The sequence below is a fragment of the Electrophorus electricus genome, chromosome 5 (genome assembly GCF_041902795.1).
Source record: "Electrophorus electricus isolate QZ-2024a chromosome 5, ASM4190279v1, whole genome shotgun sequence".
Taxonomy (NCBI): domain Eukaryota; kingdom Metazoa; phylum Chordata; class Actinopteri; order Gymnotiformes; family Gymnotidae; genus Electrophorus; species Electrophorus electricus.
This window is the reverse complement of record NC_137501.1, coordinates 14621266-14636957: the sequence shown is the minus strand read 5'-3', so window position 1 is coordinate 14636957 and position 15692 is coordinate 14621266. Positions and strand designations below refer to the sequence as shown.

At 38.1% G+C, this 15692-nt stretch overlaps 1 protein-coding gene across 1 annotated transcript in view; it reads right to left on the bottom strand.

Moving 5' to 3' along the window:
- The window catches only part of LOC113569091 (uncharacterized), a 207949-nt gene extending 195098 nt beyond the window's left edge, over positions 1 to 12851 (bottom strand). The window contains exons 1-10 of the mRNA XM_081714267.1: positions 12721 to 12851; positions 12122 to 12192; positions 11117 to 11206; positions 9539 to 9628; positions 7958 to 8047; positions 6381 to 6470; positions 4800 to 4889; positions 3219 to 3308; positions 1642 to 1731; positions 61 to 150 (exon numbers count right to left, since the gene is read on the bottom strand). Coding sequence (XP_081570393.1) covers positions 61 to 150; positions 1642 to 1731; positions 3219 to 3308; positions 4800 to 4889; positions 6381 to 6470; positions 7958 to 8047; positions 9539 to 9628; positions 11117 to 11205 — 719 coding nt within the window. The 5' untranslated portion in view covers position 11206; positions 12122 to 12192; positions 12721 to 12851. The remainder of the gene's footprint in view (positions 1 to 60; positions 151 to 1641; positions 1732 to 3218; positions 3309 to 4799; positions 4890 to 6380; positions 6471 to 7957; positions 8048 to 9538; positions 9629 to 11116; positions 11207 to 12121; positions 12193 to 12720) is intronic.
- Positions 12852 to 15692: the final 2841 nt, after the last annotated feature.

Genomic DNA, 15692 nt, shown 5'->3' with positions numbered 1-15692 from the left:
TGCATATTGGGAATGAGTCCATACTGACAAAGAGAAATGTTTGTGATAAAGTAAACTCACCCATTGCTGAACATAATGGGTCGATCCATTGATTGGTCAGATTTGGCAGATATGCATGTTGGAGCTGGAGATGCTCTTTCTAGCTTCATTCTGTGTGAACAGAATCAAAAGGTTTTAAAATACAACTTTCTCATGAAACCAATACAATGACAAAACTCCATATCACTGTTCTGGAATCAGAATTACAAAAAATACATCAACAAAATGCACATCAAAAGTAGTTCTCAAGTAAGCACACCTAAATAAGCTACATCAACAGAGCAGTCAACGATCCAATTCATTTTACTGATGGGAACAGAGTTTGAGATGATAAACCTGGTTAACCACGCTCATGCTATTTATGTTGGTTATTCATAGTCACGTTATAAAGACTGGGTCTCCTATTACTTTTTCCAATTGAAAATGGGTCCATACTCAGAGAGAGAGAGAAACAAGACAATGTTAAAAGTAAACACCCATTGGTGAACATAATGGGTCGATTCATTGACTGGTCAGAAAAAAAAAACAGTCCTTTCTTTCACTTACTGCACCAGATTCAAAATGTCTTAATGGTAACAACGCTACGCCATGCAAAAAGTGCAACACTGCATGTAATTCCTGTCACCATGGTGATAATAAGCAACAGTGTTAACTTACCACTGCACTAAATGCACCTGTGCTCAAGGTAAAAACAATCAAAACTCACATGTAAATGAGTCCACACATATTAAAGAATTACGACCAAAGACAGATGACTGACTAACTCCAGTGATGACAATAGTGGTACACTGAAAACTACCAGATGCATAAAAAAATATACTGCATTTGTAACTTTTACCAAGGTGGGAACTGCATGGTTTTGCTCAGTTGATGATTTCAGGACTTCTAAGTCATGTCAAAGCAGTAAAATGTTCTTAGCTCAGTCTATTTCTGTTTATAGTTTATCCTTCTCCCTCGAGAAACTCTTGAGAAACTTTTTAAACATATTCATGCTAACTATTTGTCACGATCAGTTCCTCCCAGGTTCTAGCTTCTGTGGTTTCCCTGTCTTATGTTTTTTAGTTCCGTTCCATGGTTTCGTTTTCTCCTCCCCTCGTTTGATTTTTCACACCTGTCTCTCATTTCTACTATTAAGTTCATGTATTTAAACCCTGTCTTGATCCCAGTGTTTTGGCTGTTCATTGTTAGGCTTCATTGCATTTATGTTGAATGGTTGTGTGTTTGGTTGTTTTGATGTTTTTGCAAAGCCTATAGGTTTGTACTACGTGCTTTTGTGTTTTCTTAGCCCTGAGATTTCCCAAGTCTTTGTTTGAGCCTGCTTGCCCTGTTTGCTTCCGTGTGTTTGTTTTGTTTGCTCATGTATCCCCGTACTCTCCGTGTTGGCTCTTTGACCCTGGACTGCTTTAACGACTCTGATTCTGGATTTGTCCTGAATAAATCTCGCTCTTCTCCGCACATGCGCCCGCCTCCTGACCGCTCAAAGTTACACTATGTTGTTTATTCATACTCTTGATGTAATGAGCCTGGGTATCATCTTACTTTTGCATATTGGGAATGAGTCCATACTGACAAAGAGAAATGTTTGTGATAAAGTAAACTCACCCATTGCTGAACATAATGGGTCGATCCATTGATTGGTCAGATTTGGCAGATATGCATGTTGGAGCTGGAGATGCTCTTTCTAGCTTCATTCTGTGTGAACAGAATCAAAAGGTTTTAAAATACAACTTTCTCATGAAACCAATACAATGACAAAACTCCATATCACTGTTCTGGAATCAGAATTACAAAAAATACATCAACAAAATGCACATCAAAAGTAGTTCTCAAGTAAGCACACCTAAATAAGCTACATCAACAGAGCAGTCAACGATCCAATTCATTTTACTGATGGGAACAGAGTTTGAGATGATAAACCTGGTTAACCACGCTCATGCTATTTATGTTGGTTATTCATAGTCACGTTATAAAGACTGGGTCTCCTATTACTTTTTCCAATTGAAAATGGGTCCATACTCAGAGAGAGAGAGAAACAAGACAATGTTAAAAGTAAACACCCATTGGTGAACATAATGGGTCGATTCATTGACTGTTCAGAAAGAAACATTCCTTTCTTTCACTTACTGCACCAGATTCAAAATGTCTTAATGGTAACAACGCTACGCCATGCAAAAAGTGCAACACTGTATGTAATTCCTGTCACCATGGTGATAATAAGCAACAGTGTTAACTTACCACTGCACTAAATGCACCTGTGCTCAAGGTAAAAACAATCAAAACTCACATGTAAATGAGTCCACACATATTAAAGAATTACGACCAAAGACAGATGACTGACTAACTCCAGTGATGACAATAGTGGTACACTGAAAACTACCAGATGCATAAAAAATATACTGCATTTGTAACTTTTACCAAGGTGGGAACTGCATGGTTTTGCTCAGTTGATGATTTCAGGACTTCTAAGTCATGTCAAAGCAGTAAAATGTTCTTAGCTCAGTCTATTTCTGTTTATAGTTTATCCTTCTCCCTCGAGAAACTCTTGAGAAACTTTTTAAACATATTCATGCTAACTATTTGTCACGATCAGTTCCTCCCAGGATCTAGCTTCTGTGGTTTCCCTGTCTTATGTTTTTTAGTTCCGTTCCATGGTTTCGTTTTCTCCTCCCCTCGTTTGATTTTTCACACCTGTCTCTCATTTCTACTATTAAGTTCATGTATTTAAACCCTGTCTTGATCCCAGTGTTTTGGCTGTTCATTGTTAGGCTTCATTGCATTTATGTTGAATGGTTGTGTGTTTGGTTGTTTTGATGTTTTTGCAAAGCCTATAGGTTTGTACTACGTGCTTTTGTGTTTTCTTAGCCCTGAGATTTCCCAAGTCTTTGTTTGAGCCTGCTTGCCCTGTTTGCTTCCGTGTGTTTGTTTTGTTTGCTCATGTATCCCCGTACTCTCCGTGTTGGCTCTTTGACCCTGGACTGCTTTAACGACTCTGATTCTGGATTTGTCCTGAATAAATCTCGCTCTTCTCCGCACATGCGCCCGCCTCCTGACCGCTCAAAGTTACACTATGTTGTTTATTCATACTCTTGATGTAATGAGCCTGGGTATCATCTTACTTTTGCATATTGGGAATGAGTCCATACTGACAAAGAGAAATGTTTGTGATAAAGTAAACTCACCCATTGCTGAACATAATGGGTCGATCCATTGATTGGTCAGATTTGGCAGATATGCATGTTGGAGCTGGAGATGCTCTTTCTAGCTTCATTCTGTGTGAACAGAATCAAAAGGTTTTAAAATACAACTTTCTCATGAAACCAATACAATGACAAAACTCCATATCACTGTTCTGGAATCAGAATTACAAAAAATACATCAACAAAATGCACATCAAAAGTAGTTCTCAAGTAAGCACACCTAAATAAGCTACATCAACAGAGCAGTCAACGATCCAATTCATTTTACTGATGGGAACAGAGTTTGAGATGATAAACCTGGTTAACCACGCTCATGCTATTTATGTTGGTTATTCATAGTCACGTTATAAAGACTGGGTCTCCTATTACTTTTTCCAATTGAAAATGGGTCCATACTCAGAGAGAGAGAGAAACAAGACAATGTTAAAAGTAAACACCCATTGGTGAACATAATGGGTCGATTCATTGACTGGTCAGAAAAAAAAAACATTCCTTTCTTTCACTTACTGCACCAGATTCAAAATGTCTTAATGGTAACAACGCTACGCCACGCAAAAAGTGCAACACTGTATGTAATTCCTGTCACCATGGTGATAATAAGCAACAGTGTTAACTTACCACTGCACTAAATGCACCTGTGCTCAAGGTAAAAACAATCAAAACTCACATGTAAATGAGTCCACACATATTAAAGAATTACGACCAAAGACAGATGACTGACTAACTCCAGTGGTGACAATAGTGGTACACTGAAAACTACCAGATGCATAAAAAAATATACTGCATTTGTAACTTTTACCAAGGTGGGAACTGCATGGTTGTGCTCAGTTGATGATTTCAGGACTTCTAAGTCATGTCAAAGCAGTAAAATGTTCTTAGCTCAGTCTATTTCTGTTTATAGTTTATCCTTCTCCCTCGAGAAACTCTTGAGAAACTGTTTAAACATATTCATGCTAACTATTTGTCATGATCAGTCCCTCCCAGGTTCTAGCTTCTGTGGTTTCCCTGTCTTATGTTTTTTAGTTCCGTTCCATGGTTTCGTTTTCTCCTCCCCTCGTTTGATTTTTCACACCTGTCTCTCATTTCTACTATTAAGTTCATGTATTTAAACCCTGTCTTGATCCCAGTGTTTTGGCTGTTCATTGTTAGGCTTCATTGCATTTATGTTGAATGGTTGTGTGTTTGGTTGTTTTGATGTTTTTGCAAAGCCCATAAGTTTGTACTCCGTGCCTTTGTGTTTTCTTAGCCCTGAGATTTCCCAAGTCTTTGTTTTAGCCTGCTTGCCCTGTTTGCCTCCGTGTGTTTGTTTTGTTTGCTCATGTATCCCCGTACTCTCCGTGTTGGCTCTTTGACCCTGGACTGCTTTAACGACTCTGATTCTGGATTTGTCCTGAATAAATCTCGCTCTTCTCCGCACATGCGCCCGCCTCCCGACCGCTCAAAGTTACACTATGTTGTTTATTCATACTCTTGATGTAATGAGCCTGGGTATCATCTTACTTTTGCATATTGGGAATGAGTCCATACTGACAAAGAGAAATGTTTGTGATAAAGTAAACTCACCCATTGCTGAACATAATGGGTCGATCCATTGATTGGTCAGATTTGGCAGATATGCATGTTGGAGCTGGAGATGCTCTTTCTAGCTTCATTCTGTGTGAACAGAATCAAAAGGTTTTAAAATACAACTTTCTCATGAAACCAATACAATGACAAAACTCCATATCACTGTTCTGGAATCAGAATTACAAAAAATACATCAACAAAATGCACATCAAAAGTAGTTCTCAAGTAAGCACACCTAAATAAGCTACATCAACAGAGCAGTCAACGATCCAATTCATTTTACTGATGGGAACAGAGTTTGAGATGATAAACCTGGTTAACCACGCTCATGCTATTTATGTTGGTTATTCATAGTCACGTTATAAAGACTGGGTCTCCTATTACTTTTTCCAATTGAAAATGGGTCCATACTCAGAGAGAGAGAGAAACAAGACAATGTTAAAAGTAAACACCCATTGGTGAACATAATGGGTCGATTCATTGACTGGTCAGAAAAAAAAAACAGTCCTTTCTTTCACTTACTGCACCAGATTCAAAATGTCTTAATGGTAACAACGCTACGCCATGCAAAAAGTGCAACACTGCATGTAATTCCTGTCACCATGGTGATAATAAGCAACAGTGTTAACTTACCACTGCACTAAATGCACCTGTGCTCAAGGTAAAAACAATCAAAACTCACATGTAAATGAGTCCACACATATTAAAGAATTACGACCAAAGACAGATGACTGACTAACTCCAGTGATGACAATAGTGGTACACTGAAAACTACCAGATGCATAAAAAAATATACTGCATTTGTAACTTTTACCAAGGTGGGAACTGCATGGTTTTGCTCAGTTGATGATTTCAGGACTTCTAAGTCATGTCAAAGCAGTAAAATGTTCTTAGCTCAGTCTATTTCTGTTTATAGTTTATCCTTCTCCCTCGAGAAACTCTTGAGAAACTTTTTAAACATATTCATGCTAACTATTTGTCACGATCAGTTCCTCCCAGGTTCTAGCTTCTGTGGTTTCCCTGTCTTATGTTTTTTAGTTCCGTTCCATGGTTTCGTTTTCTCCTCCCCTCGTTTGATTTTTCACACCTGTCTCTCATTTCTACTATTAAGTTCATGTATTTAAACCCTGTCTTGATCCCAGTGTTTTGGCTGTTCATTGTTAGGCTTCATTGCATTTATGTTGAATGGTTGTGTGTTTGGTTGTTTTGATGTTTTTGCAAAGCCTATAGGTTTGTACTACGTGCTTTTGTGTTTTCTTAGCCCTGAGATTTCCCAAGTCTTTGTTTGAGCCTGCTTGCCCTGTTTGCTTCCGTGTGTTTGTTTTGTTTGCTCATGTATCCCCGTACTCTCCGTGTTGGCTCTTTGACCCTGGACTGCTTTAACGACTCTGATTCTGGATTTGTCCTGAATAAATCTCGCTCTTCTCCGCACATGCGCCCGCCTCCTGACCGCTCAAAGTTACACTATGTTGTTTATTCATACTCTTGATGTAATGAGCCTGGGTATCATCTTACTTTTGCATATTGGGAATGAGTCCATACTGACAAAGAGAAATGTTTGTGATAAAGTAAACTCACCCATTGCTGAACATAATGGGTCGATCCATTGATTGGTCAGATTTGGCAGATATGCATGTTGGAGCTGGAGATGCTCTTTCTAGCTTCATTCTGTGTGAACAGAATCAAAAGGTTTTAAAATACAACTTTCTCATGAAACCAATACAATGACAAAACTCCATATCACTGTTCTGGAATCAGAATTACAAAAAATACATCAACAAAATGCACATCAAAAGTAGTTCTCAAGTAAGCACACCTAAATAAGCTACATCAACAGAGCAGTCAACGATCCAATTCATTTTACTGATGGGAACAGAGTTTGAGATGATAAACCTGGTTAACCACGCTCATGCTATTTATGTTGGTTATTCATAGTCACGTTATAAAGACTGGGTCTCCTATTACTTTTTCCAATTGAAAATGGGTCCATACTCAGAGAGAGAGAGAAACAAGACAATGTTAAAAGTAAACACCCATTGGTGAACATAATGGGTCGATTCATTGACTGTTCAGAAAGAAACATTCCTTTCTTTCACTTACTGCACCAGATTCAAAATGTCTTAATGGTAACAACGCTACGCCATGCAAAAAGTGCAACACTGTATGTAATTCCTGTCACCATGGTGATAATAAGCAACAGTGTTAACTTACCACTGCACTAAATGCACCTGTGCTCAAGGTAAAAACAATCAAAACTCACATGTAAATGAGTCCACACATATTAAAGAATTACGACCAAAGACAGATGACTGACTAACTCCAGTGATGACAATAGTGGTACACTGAAAACTACCAGATGCATAAAAAATATACTGCATTTGTAACTTTTACCAAGGTGGGAACTGCATGGTTTTGCTCAGTTGATGATTTCAGGACTTCTAAGTCATGTCAAAGCAGTAAAATGTTCTTAGCTCAGTCTATTTCTGTTTATAGTTTATCCTTCTCCCTCGAGAAACTCTTGAGAAACTTTTTAAACATATTCATGCTAACTATTTGTCACGATCAGTTCCTCCCAGGATCTAGCTTCTGTGGTTTCCCTGTCTTATGTTTTTTAGTTCCGTTCCATGGTTTCGTTTTCTCCTCCCCTCGTTTGATTTTTCACACCTGTCTCTCATTTCTACTATTAAGTTCATGTATTTAAACCCTGTCTTGATCCCAGTGTTTTGGCTGTTCATTGTTAGGCTTCATTGCATTTATGTTGAATGGTTGTGTGTTTGGTTGTTTTGATGTTTTTGCAAAGCCTATAGGTTTGTACTACGTGCTTTTGTGTTTTCTTAGCCCTGAGATTTCCCAAGTCTTTGTTTGAGCCTGCTTGCCCTGTTTGCTTCCGTGTGTTTGTTTTGTTTGCTCATGTATCCCCGTACTCTCCGTGTTGGCTCTTTGACCCTGGACTGCTTTAACGACTCTGATTCTGGATTTGTCCTGAATAAATCTCGCTCTTCTCCGCACATGCGCCCGCCTCCTGACCGCTCAAAGTTACACTATGTTGTTTATTCATACTCTTGATGTAATGAGCCTGGGTATCATCTTACTTTTGCATATTGGGAATGAGTCCATACTGACAAAGAGAAATGTTTGTGATAAAGTAAACTCACCCATTGCTGAACATAATGGGTCGATCCATTGATTGGTCAGATTTGGCAGATATGCATGTTGGAGCTGGAGATGCTCTTTCTAGCTTCATTCTGTGTGAACAGAATCAAAAGGTTTTAAAATACAACTTTCTCATGAAACCAATACAATGACAAAACTCCATATCACTGTTCTGGAATCAGAATTACAAAAAATACATCAACAAAATGCACATCAAAAGTAGTTCTCAAGTAAGCACACCTAAATAAGCTACATCAACAGAGCAGTCAACGATCCAATTCATTTTACTGATGGGAACAGAGTTTGAGATGATAAACCTGGTTAACCACGCTCATGCTATTTATGTTGGTTATTCATAGTCACGTTATAAAGACTGGGTCTCCTATTACTTTTTCCAATTGAAAATGGGTCCATACTCAGAGAGAGAGAGAAACAAGACAATGTTAAAAGTAAACACCCATTGGTGAACATAATGGGTCGATTCATTGACTGGTCAGAAAAAAAAAACATTCCTTTCTTTCACTTACTGCACCAGATTCAAAATGTCTTAATGGTAACAACGCTACGCCATGCAAAAAGTGCAACACTGCATGTAATTCCTGTCACCATGGTGATAATAAGCAACAGTGTTAACTTACCACTGCACTAAATGCACCTGTGCTCAAGGTAAAAACAATCAAAACTCACATGTAAATGAGTCCACACATATTAAAGAATTACGACCAAAGACAGATGACTGACTAACTCCAGTGGTGACAATAGTGGTACACTGAAAACTACCAGATGCATAAAAAAATATACTGCATTTGTAACTTTTACCAAGGTGGGAACTGCATGGTTGTGCTCAGTTGATGATTTCAGGACTTCTAAGTCATGTCAAAGCAGTAAAATGTTCTTAGCTCAGTCTATTTCTGTTTATAGTTTATCCTTCTCCCTCGAGAAACTCTTGAGAAACTGTTTAAACATATTCATGCTAACTATTTGTCACGATCAGTCCCTCCCAGGTTCTAGCTTCTGTGGTTTCCCTGTCTTATGTTTTTTAGTTCCGTTCCATGGTTTCGTTTTCTCCTCCCCTCGTTTGATTTTTCACACCTGTCTCTCATTTCTACTATTAAGTTCATGTATTTAAACCCTGTCTTGATCCCAGTGTTTTGGCTGTTCATTGTTAGGCTTCATTGCATTTATGTTGAATGGTTGTGTGTTTGGTTGTTTTGATGTTTTTGCAAAGCCCATAAGTTTGTACTCCGTGCCTTTGTGTTTTCTTAGCCCTGAGATTTCCCAAGTCTTTGTTTTAGCCTGCTTGCCCTGTTTGCCTCCGTGTGTTTGTTTTGTTTGCTCATGTATCCCCGTACTCTCCGTGTTGGCTCTTTGACCCTGGACTGCTTTAACGACTCTGATTCTGGATTTGTCCTGAATAAATCTCGCTCTTCTCCGCACATGCGCCCGCCTCCCGACCGCTCAAAGTTACACTATGTTGTTTATTCATACTCTTGATGTAATGAGCCTGGGTATCATCTTACTTTTGCATATTGGGAATGAGTCCATACTGACAAAGAGAAATGTTTGTGATAAAGTAAACTCACCCATTGCTGAACATAATGGGTCGATCCATTGATTGGTCAGATTTGGCAGATATGCATGTTGGAGCTGGAGATGCTCTTTCTAGCTTCATTCTGTGTGAACAGAATCAAAAGGTTTTAAAATACAACTTTCTCATGAAACCAATACAATGACAAAACTCCATATCACTGTTCTGGAATCAGAATTACAAAAAATACATCAACAAAATGCACATCAAAAATAGTTCTCAAGTAAGCACACCTAAATAAGCTACATCAACAGAGCAGTCAACGATCCAATTCATTTTACTGATGGGAACAGAGTTTGAGATGATAAACCTGGTTAACCACGCTCATGCTATTTATGTTGGTTATTCACAGTCACGTTATAAAGACTGGGTCTCCTATTACTTTTTCCAATTGAAAATGGGTCCATACTCAGAGAGAGAGAGAAACAAGACAATGTTAAAAGTAAACACCCATTGGTGAACATAATGGGTCGATCCATTGACTGTTCAGAAAGAAACATTCCTTTCTTTCACGTACTGCACCAGATTCAAAATGTCTTAATGGTAACAACGCTACGCCACGCAAAAAGTGCAACACTGCATGTAATTCCTGTCACCATGGTGATAATAAGCAACAGTGTTAACTTACCACTGCACTAAATGCACCTGTGCTCAAGGTGAAAACAATCAAAACTCACATGTAAATGAGTCCACACATATTAAAGAATTACGACCAAAGACAGATGACTGACTAACTCCAGTGGTGACAATAGTGGTACACTGAAAACTACCAGATGCATAAAAAAATATACTGCATTTGTAACTTTTACCAAGGTGGGAACTGCATGGTTGTGCTCAGTTGATGATTTCAGGACTTCTAAGTCATGTCAAAGCAGTAAAATGTTCTTAGCTCAGTCTATTTCTGTTTATAGTTTATCCTTCTCCCTCGAGGAACTCTTGAGAAACTGTTTAAACATATTCATGCTAACTATTTGTCACGATCAGTCCCTCCCAGGTTCTAGCTTCTGTGGTTTCCCTGTCTTATGTTTTTTAGTTCCGTTCCATGGTTTCGTTTTCTCCTCCCCTCGTTTGATTTTTCACACCTGTCTATCATTTCTACTATTAAGTTCATGTATTTAAACCCTGTCTTGATCCCAGTGTTTTGGCTGTTCATTGTTAGGCTTCATTGCATTTATGTTGAATGGTTGTGTGTTTGGTTGTTTTGATGTTTTTGCAAAGCCCATAAGTTTGTACTCCGTGCCTTTGTGTTTTCTTAGCCCTGAGATTTCCCAAGTCTTTGTTTTAGCCTGCTTGCCCTGTTTGCCTCCGTGTGTTTGTTTTGTTTGCTCATGTATCCCCGTACTCTCCGTGTTGGCTCTTTGACCCTGGACTGCTTTAACGACTCTGATTCTGGATTTGTCCTGAATAAATCTCGCTCTTCTCCGCACATGCGCCCGCCTCCCGACCGCTCAAAGTTACACTATGTTGTTTATTCATACTCTTGATGTAATGAGCCTGGGTATCCTCTTACTTTTCCATATTGGGAATGAGTCCATACTGACAAAGAGAAATGTTTGTGATAAAGTAAACTCACCCATTGCTGAACATAATGGGTCGATCCATTGATTGGTCAGATTTGGCAGATATGCATGTTGGAGCTGGAGATGCTCTTTCTAGCATCATTCTGTGTGAACAGAATCAAAAGGTTTTAAAATACAACTTTCTCATGAAACCAATAGAATGACAAAACTCCATATCACTGTTCTGGAATCAGAATTACAAAAAATACATCAACAAAATGCACATCAAAAGTAGTTCTCAAGTAAGCACACCTAAATAAGCTACATCAACAGAACAGTCAACGATCCAATTCATTTTACTGATGGGAACAGAGTTTGAGATGATAAACCTGGTTAACCAAGCTCATGCTATTTATGTTGGTTATTCACATTCACGTTATAAAGACTGGGTCTCCTATTACTTTTTCCAATTGAAAATGGGTCCATACTCAGAGAGAGAGAGAAACAAGACAATGTTAAAAGTAAACACCCATTGGTGAACATAATGGGTCGATCCATTGACTGGTCAGAAAAAAAAGTCCTTTCTTTCACATACTGCACCAGATTCAAAATGTCTTAATGTTAACGACACTATTCCATGCAAAATGTACTTTATATAATTTATATAATTCCTCTCACCATGGTGATAATGAGCACCAGTGCCAGCTCTTCTAAGAGGCAGCTGGAGGTAACATCTACGAAGACATGATCTCTGTCACAGGCAACATTAGTAAGTGTATTATTGTTACTAGAAGCAACACAACGTCTTTTCCTAACCAGAAACCATGGGTCAACAGTGATATGCGTGCCAAACTGAAGGCATTTACTGCTGCATACAACTCTGGGGACCTGATGACATATAAGAAATCCAGGTACAGCCTACAGGGGCCCATCAAGCTCGAGCTCATCTGACGTTTCTCTTTTGATCCATTAGACCTAAGCAAGATGTGTTTAATTAAGCTGTAGAACACATCCCTTTTAAATTTTCAATGTCTGCATTAAAGTGCGAGTAAACGTTCCCCATAAGTAGTTTCACAAACCGTAATACACGATGTAGGCGCGCACATCATTCTTCAACGCATGACCGCGGTCACAGTTCCATTTGTTGAACCTATATATAATATAACAACGATAGCAATTTGTTCTCTATTGAGTGGTGTTATACATGATAAACAGAAAAGATATTCTCCTAAATGTATATTGTCCAATACAACGACAACATCTGTCACCTGATGCGACGCAAAATGTTCTGTGAACCAAAAAATGCGCGCTGGCTAGGCGCCATTATGCTATACGTTCTTTAGATAACTAGCTAAGAAGTTAACTAGATAAATAGGCCAGCCTCCTTTAACCAGTCAAAAGCTGGAACAATTAGGTTTATACAAAACAAAGAAAACAACATATTAATCAAGCATTGGATCAAAACAGGTTAGCTAACTGATATATTTCAACATCAACGTAGCATTAGCTAGCTAGGTTAGCTATCGCAAATGCTCAGGCCTGAACTTTACTTTTTCGCTAGATCAGCTTACTTATACGACTGTTATTGTTAATACATTTAAACAGTTATAATAAGTAAAAGTTTCAAAAGGCAAAAGATTTTAATTAAAAATGTTTTCAATATTTTTTCTCCACTCACCCTGCCAAGGCGCGTCGAAATCAGGAAGCGAATATTTAGTTAAAAGTTTCACTTTCGTTTCTTTTCCGTGTTGTGATCTGACGTTTGTGTCCTGGTCACGTACACGGATGTTTTCGCCAGAATTGGAGTGGTTTAATTCCTCCGGTTTTTAATGTGTACAAAAGCACAATTTGTAAAAAAAAAAAAAATTAAAAAAAATAATAAAATTAAAAACATCTCCATCCACAGGAAAAAAAAATATGTAAAAACACGCTGTTAAAACTGATATGCGCATTTGTGGTCTTACAATAGTTATTACCGAAAGGTTAACAAGAATGGCTGATCGAGAAAAGGGTGAATCGTATTTGTGGAGTAATAAAGAAGTGGAGTTGTTCCTGGGTATCATATTAGAATAGAGTAACTGTATGCTACATTTATGTGTAAACAAGTCCTGTTTGGCTAGCTACGACAGCTGTTCTGTGCTACTCATCGATATGTACTGCTGCAGTTTTGGATTCTGTTTCCACACCTATAAATATTTCCAACCTTGCTGTCGAACACACGTTCGAGGTGAGCAACATGTTTGTAAAATTAGCTGATGGCGTGCAGCTTGTGTTCTCTGTAAACAAACGTAGCTCGTTAATGAGAGGAAAGTACGGACAAATTTATCCCTGCCTCCAAAAAAAAAAAAGACCAGTTAGCAACCAGGTGCAGCAGCAACAAGACATTAATAATATTTTTTAAATAATAAAACCTTTTGTTGAAGATTAATCTGAATTTCTCAGATTCTGTTGTGAGTCAAATCATTTTACTTCCCTATACCCTTCACAATTACACCATTCAATCTTCCTCTGCCACCATACACCATGTTAACTCCAACAACATCATATGATTTGCTATCTGCTCTTGAATGATTTCCAACCACCTGATAAGGGAGAGTAGTGAATGATGAGTTGATTTTTATTTAAGTCGACCTGCATCCTAGAGAATATGAGACATGAATAAAACTAATGCATACAAAACAAGTTCAGAATGTGGCATCCATTGAAACCTTAGCAGTGTGCATAACTCAGATGACAAAATATGGGGTCCCAAAAAAGTGGTCTTTTGGCTCAACTTGCCTCATGTTAGGTGTAAGTTTATCCAACTATAGGGTACCTTGAGTCATCTGAAAAAAAACAGTAACTGTACAATAAACATGTCTAAGTCCCCTAATAACTATACATTAATAAATGTAATTCTAAATATATTTTATATTTATATTTAAAAAATTCTAAATACAATTAATAATCATTAAATGCCATATTCTGCTGTTTAGTGTTTATGAAATAAATTTACTAAATTGTCCCTGAAGATGTTTTGCCAGTTCTCTAGGATTAAGAAATAGACATACAATTCTTGAATAAAGTTCTTTTTATTCTGACTAAACCAAAGACTGTTGTGCTGAAAATCCCAGGAGATCAACAGTTCTAGAAATACTCAAACCAGTCCATCTGACACCAACAATCATGTCACACTGAAAATCACTGAGCTCACATTTCCCCCCTTTCTGATAGTTGATATGTTCATCAGATGAAGATTTATTTGGTTTAACTAACAGCTAATCTATCTGAGATGATCGTAGCTAATTATTATTAATTAATGGGTTTCAGGTCTGGACTCTGTGGTGGCCAATCCATGTGTGAAAATGATGTCTCATGCTCCCTGAACTACTCTTTCACAATTTGAGCCCAATGAATCCTGGCATTGTCATCTTGGAATATGCCTGTGCCATCAGGGAAGAAAAAATCCATTGAGTATATTCAGGTAGTCAGCTGACCTCATTCTTTGGGCACATAACATTGCTGAACCTAGACCTGACCAACTGCAGCAACCCCAGATCATAGCACTGCCCCCACAGGCTTGCATAGTAGGCAATAGGCATGATGGGCGCATCAAATCAGCCACCTGTCTTTTTACCCTGATGTTCCCATCACTCTGGAACAGGGTAAATCTAGACTCATCAGACCACATGACCTTCTTCCATTGCTGCAGAGCTCAATCTTTATGCTCCCTAATAAATTGAAGCCGTTTTTGCCAGTTAGCCTCACTGACAAGTGGTTTCCTTAAGGCTACACAGCTGTTTAGTCCCAATCCCTTGAGTTCACTTCACATTGTGCATGTGGGAATGCTCTTACTTTCACTATTAAACATATCCCTGAGTTCTATTGTTGTTTTTCTTTGATTTGATTTCACCACACGTTTAAGTGATCGCCGATCACAATCATTCAAGATTTTTTTCTGACCACATTACTTCCTCGAAGATGATGTTTCCTCACTGTCCTTCCACTTTTTAATAATCCGTTGGACAATTCTTAACCCGATTTTAGTAGTTTCAGCAATCTCCTTAGATGTTTTCTCTGCTTGATGCATGCCATTAATTTGACCCTTCTGAAACAGATTAACATCTTTTCCACGACCACAGGATGTGTCTTTTGACATGGTTGTTTAACAAATGAAAAGCTACTCACTGCATCAGTTAGGGTTAAATAACTTGTTGCCAGCTGAAACATAATCACCCATGCAGTAATTATGCAGTGGGAGGCTCTTGCCTATTTGCTTAATTAAATCCAGGTGGTGACCTTAGACAATGAGAAAGTCATGTTGAAAACAAAGTTAAAAAAATACTACAAGAGCTGGGCTTAACAGATATTTGGAGGGACTTGCAAAATCTGATATGAAATATAATTTTTACTCCACCTGCCCGCAGTTCATTCAAGAATAAATAATTGTTTTAATGCAGAGTGTAGATATGCATTTGAATTTGAAAGGCTGTAAAAAAGGCCCAATGGGTCTTTCAGACCATTCATTTATATTTAACACTACATCTTGATGAACACCTAAGAAAACATTGTAGAGGTTAAATACTGGAATGTTGACTGATGCCTCATTTAGAACTACATTACAACTCCAAGTGCACTGCAAGAATAAAAGTAATAAAAGTCACCAAAAAT